Source organism: Thalassophryne amazonica, chromosome 13 (genome assembly GCF_902500255.1).
Source record: "Thalassophryne amazonica chromosome 13, fThaAma1.1, whole genome shotgun sequence".
In the NCBI taxonomy this organism is placed as follows: Eukaryota; Metazoa; Chordata; class Actinopteri; order Batrachoidiformes; family Batrachoididae; genus Thalassophryne; species Thalassophryne amazonica.
The window spans coordinates 24,178,647-24,190,782 of NC_047115.1; the positions used below are offsets into that span (position 1 = coordinate 24,178,647).

Consider the following 12,136-nt stretch of genomic DNA (forward strand, 5'->3'; position numbering starts at 1 on the left):
CAGGTAGCACAAGCGGGATTCAAAGCCAGGTCTACATATTGGCACGCTAGCTCCTTAAACACTGAGCTACCTGCAGCGTAGTGATTGGGCAACCCAGTCTCATGGCAAATTGTGATTCAGCAGCACAAAATATACATTAATCTATTGGTTGGTCATATTGTGTTGAAAAGCGCCACATTTTTGTCATGGCAGCACAAATTCATTCTAATTCATTCCGTGATGGCTGCACGAAATTAAAAGTGAAGCGGGGCGGGGGGTGTCAGGGGTGGTTCTGGTTAGGGGAAGGAGTAGGGTTAGTAATAGTGAGTCAAAAAAAAACCCGTCACGAAAATTTTTATTATTTCGTGATGGGAGCATGAAAAAAAAAGCAAGACTGGGCTGGATTGGGACACATAACTGCATCATGCCATGTGACATATAAATGCAGTATACATATATGAATAAAATCTTGAATGAGGTTTAGATCAACAAAACGTTAGTCAGAATTAGAATCAGTGTTACATTTCACAGTGTTTAGTCATAGTCTTGACTAAAATGTCATTTAGTTTTAGTCATAATTCCCCCATCTGAATGGTTTCACTTTCAACTGACTAAAGATCATAACTCTCTTGTAGTTGTAGTTGACTAAAATCTTATGAATCGTTCTTTATTCCCACCCCTTATAAATAGTGTTTTCCTACTTGAAATGGCTTGTAAGTGCATGAGTTAATAATTCTATGTTTTACTGAATTTTAGTGTGCGCACACAAAGTTACACAGAAAAAAGTTTGCAAAGTACTTTTTCAAGGAGCCTTATATGTACTGAAGGACTGACAGGATGCCTCAGGATAAGGATCTAGTTTTACAAAAGCTGATCAGAATCTTGAAAATGGTATATTTCACTGTAAACATAAAGTACACACACACACACACACACACACACACACACACACACACACACACACACACACACACACACACACACACACACACACACACACACACACACACACACACCACTTCCGAATCCCAGTTAGCATCAAAATTCACTGCATTTTTCCTTTTCAAAAACTCTTCATTCCTTTATGCTTCCTGTACATTATCTGAAAACACTTTGAGGAGTCCTGCCAGATGACAAATGCGAAGGTAAATACCAATCATATGACCTCGTCACATGAAGATTAAAATAATAAAACCTCTCCCACGGCCACAGGGAATTGGCTGCTGTGCACGGTACTTTTCAACTTCACATGCTGATCATTCCGGTTCCACAGAGACACCGGCGGCTCAGATGGCCTGAAGTTTATTTAGCCTCCGATGAGCTTTCTTCCTTGTGTTAACATGATTATTCAGATTTTATATTCATGTACAGCATGTTTTATTTTCTTTGTCTAGTGTTTTTCAGTACTTTTTTTAACCTTGTGACACACAAAGAGACTTTCCCATTTGTTGGATGTACACTCTATTCTTTTCATGATTTTATTTACATTTTTTAAATTAAAATTAAAATCCAAGATAAAGTGTTTTATCCAAATATTTATTTTCACGATTTTTGCACTTTGCATGTTGCTGTAGCAGAGATCAGCTTAACTTTACAATCCGTTTGCTTGTCTTATAGAGGAAACGATCAGCAGTGAAAATCTGAATGGCCATGCAAAATCCAGTGTGACGTCAGGCGAGGTCAGAGTTCACATTGAGTCATCAGACCCACTGTTGAAGGAGCAGGCATCTGCACCCGTCAGCACCGAAGACACACCTGGTAATTTTAAGAGTCTGCCTCTGGATCAGCGACTGTTTAACTTTTGCTCACCCAGTAGTTTTAAATGTTTCTGCATTTGGATCACAGGGCTGATTGAGGAAGCTATAAGATAAGATAAGATAAGATGAGCTTTATTGTCATTGTCATTACATGAGTGCAACAACAATAAAATTACTTTACACTCCAATTACCTCAGACAAAATACAGCAATTAATCCACAATTATTACTAGTTGAATGTAATAATGGCACTCATCAGAATTAAAGACAACACATATACATTTGACATTGTTTATGTGCACTAAACATGAAGCAGTCCATCATCCAAATTGAGGCAAAGTGGGTGAAGGCTGCAGCAGGAGGGGCCCACACCGCCCAGCTTGGGGAGTTGAGGGCTGCAGCAGTAAAAACCACGCTGCCTTCAAGGTGGCAGGGAGGAAGCCAGGGTGAGGGGAGCGGAGAGACACGGCGGGGGGGTAATAGGGATGGAGGGAGGGAGATGTGTGTCGTGTGCAGATGAGTTAAGTTTATGTCAGTTTAGGATGATGATCATTTCTTGCTGGCATGTTGTCAACATGAACAGATGACCTATCCCATGGTTTTACAAGAACATCCTGCTGACCAACTTATTTATTCTTGGAAATTACCTCATGGTTGTTGTCTTTGTAGAATAATGCATTTGGCTTTGTACCAATTAAGTTATCAGGTTTAATTAGGGAAGCCTACACAGCACGCCCTAACAGTTAACTTACAAATGTGCATTTCCTGTGACTAATAAACTGTACCTAGTGACATGCAATGGAATACAGTTTAAGGAAAAACTGGCCTGGGAATGACGTCTACTAACTGACAAATCCATGAACTGGAATATAATCCAAAATCCAAGGTGCAAAACTATAATTAGGGCATACCTATATCCAGTATAGAGTGCACAGGTATTTGGACAGTAACATAATTTTTGTATTTTTGCTTCTGCACACCACCACACTTGACATCAAACAATCAAAATGTGCTTCTTGTGTCAAGCAGCCCTTTAAAGTTTCAGTTACATACAGCCTACATGCACTTGTGTCTGCAGCTTTGGTGCACGGGTCTGGTTGATATGAAATCATCTTGTCTCTGAACAGTTCTAATGTGTTCAAATAGATGTGCCCATTATTTCAGCCTGTAGCCAGCTGAGCAGTAGCCATCTCCTAATGCTTTTCTCTCCCTCAGGAGAACCTGCTGTTCTGGAGTCTGATGCTGCTTAAGTGTTGTTACTGTTTTCATCCCAACCCTGTTAGCATTGAACCCCTGGCCATTTAGAGACTGTCTGTCAATAATCACAAATGCACGGCAGATACACACCTGCTGCATACACACACACACACACACACACACACACACACACACACACACACACACACACACACACACACACACACACACACACACACACACACACACACACACACACACACACACACACACACACACACACACACACACACACACACACACACACACACAAACATGCCTTCACACTGGGTGTCCGTTGGGTGACATTAGTGGGTACAGTTTCATTTTTCTAACCACCAGGCCTGAAATTCCAGTAGCCTTGATTTATTTTGGAAAAACTCAGTAGGAAAATTGGATCAAACTCTATAAATACATCTATCTCAAACAAGAGGCTCTGGGGTTAGATACAGTAACATCAGCCAGCAGGTTATGGCCCATGGCATGTTATATTATACAAAGCAGCCTGCATGATAATTTGCCTTCTGTATGTGAAGCCAAAAAAGTGAACACATGTATCTAGGACATTTTATAACTTCATATATATATATATATATAGATAGATAGATAGATAGATAGATAGACTTAAATCTCATGGCTTCTACTACAAAATTGGAGATCAAAAACACTGTTTTTATTAGCATGTTGGCGATGAATCCCGTTGCCCTATAACATACTTCTGATGTTATGTGTAGTGATATTTAACCTTCCTGACCTTCTGTCCCCCAGCACTGTTTCTCTTGTCATCACCACCTCTGATATTTCACTGTCTCATTTGTCACTCCGTTTACCTCCCTGCATGCTCATCTTTGCTTCTCTTTAGTCGTGGAGTCATTTCCTTTCTAACCTGTAAACATGCTGTTGTCCTGCTTCTTCTGGTCTGCTCAGAGCGATGTGATACTAAACCCACAGCTCAGGCAAGCCAGGGGCGACCTCGAGAAGTTGAAGCGAAAAAACAACACAGTGCCACTCTGCCTGCCTCTTCCAAAGCTGTAGGTGGCACTACAGGCACAACCAGGCACAGAGATGCTGCCTCAGGACCTAAAAAGGCTGCCAAAACCGTTGGCAAGCCAGCCTCATCTACACAAGCGAAAGTTAACTCTCGGGACACTAACAACACTAGTCATGGGATTGGTAAGTCAAACATCTGCTCACTGGTACTGGAGAAAGTTTGTGTGACCGTGTACGCCGCTTGCCTGCATACCTGCATGGAAAATGTACTCCAAACTCACTGTCTACCATTCCCCCAAACATAATCACAACACCAAACTTGGGCAATGGGCTCGTAGTGCATAAACCTTCGCGAACACTAGTAATCAATTCCACAAATTTTTACCTTTGAAAAAATTTTCAAGGTCAAAGTCTTGTAGAAGTGACTTTTCATAAGCTAAAATATAATACAAAATATATATATAGATCAAAGGGGCTTTTGAATGTCAAAATCAAATATCTTCAAAATCCACAATATGGATCAGATGCGAATCAAATTTAGTCTATTCATTGAAAGTGCCAGTTTGCACCTCATTGTCAGAAATGAGAGTGATTGTGGCACTTTTGATTGAGATATAATGCAAAATTTACACCACACCGACTTTTCAGTATTAAATTTAAATGTCCACAAAATCCACATTCGAGATCAGATCTAGATCAAACTTTGTCAGGCGATACTGAGTGCCAGTCTGCACCTCACTTTCAAATATGAGAGTGACTGGCGTATGTTTGATTAAGATATAATGTAAAATAAACATTAAAAGGGGTTTTCAATGTTAAATTTAAATGGCCACAAAATCTGTAATCTGGATTAGATCCAGATCAAACTTTGTCAGTTGATAAAGGATACCATTCTATATAACTCTCTCAAATATGAAAGAAATTCACTCTTTTCTGACAGAGTTATGAATTTTTGAAACTTCGTTCAATATTAAAGGATAGGGATTTTTCCAATTTTCCAAAATTTTTCCTACCTTTGACCTATGAGCTTGAAAATTGAATGAGTTCTTGCCTGTCAGGATATGAATCCTCTGTAAAAATTTCATAATGACATATGAAAAATTGTGGGTTACAGGCTGTTCACAAACAGAAAAGCAAACAAACAAACAGCGGTTGAAACATTATCTCCACCAAAATCAGAAAATTTTGGGACAATATGGAAAATGGCAATTAAAAAAACAACCCTGCAGCGATGCTGACATTTGCTTTGGCTTCTGTTTCATAGTAGAAAGTATGAACCCAAGATATTCCAGGTTTTTTTTCTAGTCAACTTTATTTCATTTGTTAATATACGTCCATCTTGCATCTCAGGCCTGCAATACATTCCCCAAAAATTGGTATGCTAAATCACTTTGCAATGTTATTATTTTTCACAACATTGAAGACATTTTGCCATTGAGGAGGAAGTGATGAAGTGATTCAAGTGTTATTTTGTCCTGTTGTTCCATCAAATACGTGTAGCAGCGAGTAATTGAAGTTGCATTTTTCATTTCAAAATTCTCCACGCATTCTGTAATGGGGACAGGTCAGGACTGTAGTCAGGCCAATCCAGTATCCATACTCTCTACTTCCACAGCCGTGCCTTTGTAATTTGTACAGAATGTGGTTTTGCATTGTCCTTTTGAATATTCATGAACATCCCTGAAAAATATGTCATCTTAAAGGCAACATGTAGTGTTTTAAAATCTCAGTGTACTTTTCTGCATTAATGCAGCCATCACCGACGTCTAAATTATCTTTGCCAAGGGCAGTGACACAACCACAGGCCGTCACAGACCATAGCTTTTGGATTTGGTGCTGATAACAGTCCAGATGATCCTGTTAGTGTTTGGCCTAGAACACACAGTGACAGTTTCTTCCAAAAATGATCTGGAATACTGATTTGTTTGACCACAGTACATGTTTCCACTCTGTGATGGTCCAACCCAGATGCTCCTGAGACCAGAGAAGTTGACACCACTCCTGGACAAAGTATAAGTCTTCTTCTTTTTTTTTTTTTGGCACAGGAACGTTTTAAGTGGCATTTGTGAATGTAACTCTGTATTGTAGTGCCTGGCAAAAGTTTCCCAAAGTAATCCCCTGCCCCTGTAGTTATATCAAGTATTGATGAATGACGGCTCTTGATGCAGTGCCTTCTAAGGCATAGGAGATCAGGGGTGTTCATCTTAGGCTTGCACTCTTGACCTTTACACACCGAAATTCCTCTAGATGATATTATGCACTGTAGAGGGAGTAATATACAAATCGCTTCTAATCTTTTTTTTGAGAATCATTGTTTTTAAACATTTCAATAAATTTCTCTTGCATTTATTGACAATCTGGAAATCTCAGCCTTTTTTGGATGTTGCTTTTCCGCCGTCCCACGTTTTTTGGGAAGGTGTTACAGGACTCAAATGCAAGAATTGATGTATATTAACAAATGACAACACAAAATATGGGTTCATAGTTTCTCCAGTGAAATACAAGTCAATAATTATTGCTTTTGTTGTTGCTGTTCATTTGCATTTTGCATTTTCTAGCTTTCTGATTTGGGGTTGTACATACAATTCCACATATTTAAAACAACAATGAGCTGGTAGCTCACATGCCAACAGTGATGTAAACAGAGTAATGTGCGATAAAACCCATTGTCCGAGTTTGACTCACCGGTTCCGTGGTGCCGTTGTTAAGGTAACAGGCTCTGAGTCACACAATATGGGTTTGATTCCATGTGTTGACTTTATTTGGTGTTTTGCAGCATTTTCTTTCAAATTAACACAAACCACACCATTTGCAGTGCGGGCAGCTCAGTGGGATAAATATTTGGGTGAACATTAGGTCTGAGTTCATTTCCCATACAAACTACATGTTTACGTCCTTGGACAAGAAACCTAGTCCACATTGTCTCAGTCCACCCAGCTGTAAATGGGTTCTAGTCTTCTCTGGGGAAGTAACCTGTATTGAACACATCCAGGACTTTTCGTAGACTCTCATCAGCTTCACACTGTGGTATCCAAAGATACCTGTGCAGGATGTCTTCTCCCTAAGTGTTTAAAACCACTATGTCTTACAACTAAAAGCTGGTTTTTACTCTCAAGCGCTGCACGCTTGCATCACTTCTGGCCAATTCAAAGAGAACTATGTGTAATCAAACAATGCAGAGGGTTTTGGATGCAATGACGTGCAACCTGAGCCAACTCTCCTCTGCTGTGCGACAGGGTTGAACCACGACACTGTAAACAAGAAAATTGAGCAGTTGTGTGTTTATGTCAAACATTGACAAAAAATATGAATTTGAGAACGCAAAAATACGTATGACACGACACTATCAGACGTAAAAAAGGATGGACTGGAGCTCCTCTATCTCCACTTTCTGCACCCAGGCTCCTCTCAAAACCTCGACTGCTTCTTCTGCACTTAATGTATGATGCATTTTCTTGTTCTGTATGCATTACCGCCCCCCAGTGGACAACTATCAAAGCAAGCAGACACATAGCTGTGAGCATGACTGTTAAGGCAGTGACAGCATGCAAAGTACTGTCACAAAAATGGGTTTTCAACCATGGTTAGTGTTAGATTAAGGCTGTGTAGATTCTCAGATTATTTATTGTGTCTTTGTGGATCGGGGAGGTCCACTTTGCTGAAATGTCGTCAAGCCTGGGATCTGGTATCTCAGCCATACCAGAGCAGCCACTACCTATTAAAGTGTTCATGGTTGCACGTTTTCATGTGTCTGATCTTCACAAGTCTTTTATTTCTTGAAATGTAGAAGTGTTTCAGTCTGCGTTCTGAGAAAACAGAAGTGAGAATTTTTTGTCCTGCACAGTCAGACTGTGTGAGCAAACACATAAAAGTCATTATGAGAAGCTAAAGGTCTGCTCCACTCGGCCCAAACAAAGGGTTGGCAGAGTTACATTCTCAACATTTGTCCACTCTTCGATGTTCCTGCAATGTCTATGTCTTACAACAGTCAGGGTTTGCAGTTTGATAGATGTTTTAGTATTTCTGTGTTGAAGCGCACACTCATGCTGCTGTGTGGACCTGATTTTGCATGGTTGAGGTTCTCAGGGAACAGTTGCCCTGATTTAAAGCATATTAATTTATGTATTTACAAGATGTAAGCATATTTGCTTATATTAGGATGTTGCTGAAGCTTAGGGGCAAACCTCTTTGCTTCAGGTGCTTCGTGTTTGTTAGAAATCACATAGAATAGCTGTTAAAAACAACTGTTGAAGTTTATGCTGAAGCATCTTTTAATCGATAAGAATATAGGTAATGCACATACATATGTGTGTGCATTATATAGCATGGTTTCAATATTTATATTATAATAGCCAAGTGCTGCGTGTGTGTGTGCGTGCGTCCGTGAGTTTGGCTTTGATCACACCAAAACCGGGGAGAGCTGACATTTGCTGTTTGGTATGCTTATGTATTTTGCGTCGTAGATGAATGCTGCAAAAACGGAAAGTTGATCAGACTAATATTTTTGGAGAAATTAGCAATTTTAGCTAACCAGTAAACAATGGACGTGCTGAAATGCACCATGGGAGTTCAGGGTTTGGGGGGTTTAAATATTGTTATTATGGTTCATGTTAGTTTAACAGTGTTGCTTGTGTTATTGATTTATTGTTTTTGTAGTTCAATTGGTTTAGTCAGTTTAATTAAGTGTCAAGTTGCCGGTACCATGACTGAGAAGTGTATTGCATTTGATATCTTCCGCCACCTTCTCTGTTTCTGCATGTCAAAAATTAGAAGCACCTGCTTGCAGCAGAATGCGGAAAAGACAAAAAGCTCTCCGTCCATGCATGCATGTGTGTAACATCGATCATGGAGAAACTGTGGAGAGCTGACATTTTCTGTTGGTATGCTGATGTATTTTGGGTTAAGGATGAGCGGCACCAAAACGGAATGTTGATAGGACAAATATTTTTGGAGTGGTGGCCAAGTGGTTAATGCACTTGGTTTCAGTGCGGAAGGTTCCCGGTTCGAATCCCACCCCTACTCCTACCACATTTCTCCATGTAATGTGGAGTTGCGTCAGGAAGGGCATCCAGCGAAAATTTGTGCCAATTCAACATGCAGATCCACCTTGGATTTGCTGTGGCAACCCCGAGTACAAAACAAGGGAGCAGCTGAAGGGACTTACTTTTTACTTTACAGATACTATCTAACACTGAACTGGACCCACTCGCCATTCCAGCAGGGGGTGGTAAATCATCTTTATATTAAATACATTAAAAATACACAGATGACACAAGAAAGTGATAAAACTTATTTCTGTTGTGGTCCATTTAAAAATCAAATGATGAAGTAAGGGTTAGTAGTGATAGAAGTAATAATAATAATACTGAGAATAATAATGCTAATAATAATAAGTGTGTATATGATAACAAGAACCTAAACAATTGATAAATACATGAAGACAGTCAATTAACACTAAAAATTACATAATTGACAGGAAATTAAAGGGTTGAGTTCCTCTTCTAAAAATTGTTGAGGTCTAGGGTTCTAAAAACATTCTGGACTCGCACGCCATTCCAATTCATTATACAAGCTTTGCATAATTTATTACCACCCTTGCAAAATGTCAGCTACCCATTTTATAAACACTACCCAATCTAGAGCCCGTGGATCCCCACAAACAACACATTAGTATTTATATATTGTTTTGACAGTTGCAATAAAACAAACATTTGTATCTACAAAGATACTTTGCTTTTATATTTTCATTGTAACTTCTTGTTCCAGAAATGATCCCCTGCACAAGTACGGAATGTATCACATCCACTTTTTGCTCTGAAAATGTATGATCCCTCCTCCCCTCTTAGTAGGTGCCTTGCATGGTATTTTCATGAATAGCATGATAGGACATGGTCACTAATTTTAAGTCATTGTATGTCAAGAAGATCTTCTGACACATCAATGATCTAAGCAGCACAGCACCTAAAAACGGTGCATGCTGTGTTAATGCAAACTTTTATGAAGATTGTTTCATCAGGCAATTTTTTTAGCAAAACAGAGACACACAGATCTTTATCCAATTTCTTTTTTAAATTTTATTTTTAGTATTTCATGTTTTTCCTTGTACTGTACCTTTAACACAAGTTTTAGAGAGATTATGAGACATGTTTCAGTTTACAAAATACAGATGGGGACAATATTATTAGCTCCCCTATGGAATTTAGTGTTTTCTTCAAAATTTTTCCGAGTAGTTTTTAACAGAGCAGGGAATTTTTTTTAACACACATCCTACTTTTATTTTGGATGCTTACATTACTGTATTTGCCTGTTGGGGAGCCCAAGGCCAAGCATAAGCCTATCCCCTTTTTTAGAAGAAAGTTGGTTAAACTCTCACCTGCAATTATATTCAATTACATGGAATACATTTATACATACATCAGTCCACAGCACCTTAGAAGCTGGTTTGTCCAAATGTGCTTTAGCATACCTCAAGTGACTCTGTTTCTGGTGTGTACGCAGAAAAGGCTACCTCTGCATTACAGCATCATACAGCATCTCTTTGTGCAAAGTGCACTGTATAGTTGAACGATGCACAGAGACACTATCTGCAGCAAGATCATGTTGTAGGTCTTTGGAGCAGGTCTGTGGGTTGGCTATGACTGTTCTCACCATCCTTCGCTTCACCTTATTTTTCTTGGCCTGCCACTTTGGGCATTAACTAGTGCTGTGCCTGCCATCTTCCATTTCCTCACTGTGTTCCTCACAGTGGAAACTGACAGCTGAAATCTCTGAGATAGCTTTTTGTATCCTTCCCCTAAACCATGATGTTGAACAGTTTTTGTTTTCAGGTCATTTGAGGTGTTTAGAAGCTCCCATGTTGCCACTCATTAGAAGAGATGCAAAAACGGGGAAACATTTGTAAATGGCCACTTAAATACCCTTTCTCATGAATGGATTCACCTGTGTAAGGAGGTCAAGGGGCAATGAGCTTACCAAACCAATTTTGTGTTCCAATAATTAGTGCTAAATGTATTCAAATCAATAAAATGACAAGGGTGCCCAAATTTATGCACCTGTCTAATTTTGTTTAAATAAGTATTGCACACTTTCTCTAAATACTAGAAACTTCATTTCACTTCTCAGATATCAGTGTGTTTGTCTGCTATACGATATATTTAACTGAAATTTTTGATCCAGACACCAAATGATTTATAAAGGAAAATCATGAAAATTATCAGGGGTGCCCAAACTTTTGCATACAATTGTATTATTGTGTGTACATTGGAAGATAACCCTCAGTTTTAACTTGATTTTACAAGCTTTGAGCATTACAATTGTTAAAGCACATAATTGTACATTGTTTCTGTGAAGGCTCTCAGTTGGTTTTCATAGTAGAGAAGCTTGAATCTTCGACTAGACTGGATAGCTCACGTCAAGCTACCCAGTCCAGTCGAAGATTCAAGCTTCTCTACTATAATTGCACAACAGTGGTTTGTCCTGTGGTTCAACAAAAAGGGCAGTTCTTAACCAAATCAGTCACTCACTCATTCATTTTCATAGACCAGAAGCACACTTTATTTTGAAAATATGAAAACTGTAAGATTTGGATTTGCACTCCATATTTGCTAAGTTATTTAAAGTATATACACTCTTAAAAAGAATGCACTGCTCAACCTTAAAAAATTAAGGTAACAGTTTGCATGGATCTTTTTTGAAGTATTTGCAGTTCAACTACTACTGAGTGGAGGCCATGAGACCTTCATAGTCACAATAACACATGTTTAGCAAAGCATTTATTTAAGTGGTTAAGTGTACAGGATTTGCTTTGTTCTCTAAAGTTCATTCTAACTTCTTTACCTCCATTCTACTCAGAAATGTCCATACAAATTATATTCGTTTTGTGAAGGGTTTTTTGTTTGTTTGTAGATTTTAAAAAACTTACATCATTTAAGTTACAATAAATTACATGTTGCAATTCCACTTTTGCAATTAAAATAGTTTATTTTAAAAACCATTGTCAGCGTACGACTCATCTGCTTTTAAACTATGAACAGTTTTGTACCAACATCTAGTAAGATATCAACTTACTAAACCGGGAATCTCATGTCCACAGAGAGAGTTGTGTTGGAAATGTTGCTGTGTATCTTATCTTTGTTAGATTAAGAGGAGCTGGACAGCTTGTTGCTCTCGGCAGGC

The 12,136-nt window shown here is 38.9% G+C and overlaps 1 protein-coding gene across 4 annotated transcripts in view; it reads left to right on the forward strand.

Moving 5' to 3' along the window:
* The window catches only part of phactr2 (phosphatase and actin regulator 2), a 118,564-nt gene that overhangs the window by 89,448 nt on the left and 16,980 nt on the right, over positions 1-12,136 (forward strand). For 3 of the 4 annotated variants that reach the window (XM_034184571.1, XM_034184569.1, XM_034184568.1), the window contains exons 4-5: positions 1,597-1,737; positions 3,899-4,144. In XM_034184571.1, the coding sequence (XP_034040462.1) occupies positions 1,597-1,737; positions 3,899-4,144 (387 nt within the window). The remainder of the gene's footprint in view (positions 1-1,596; positions 1,738-3,898; positions 4,145-12,136) is intronic. The other variant, XM_034184570.1, reaches the window with a different exon arrangement.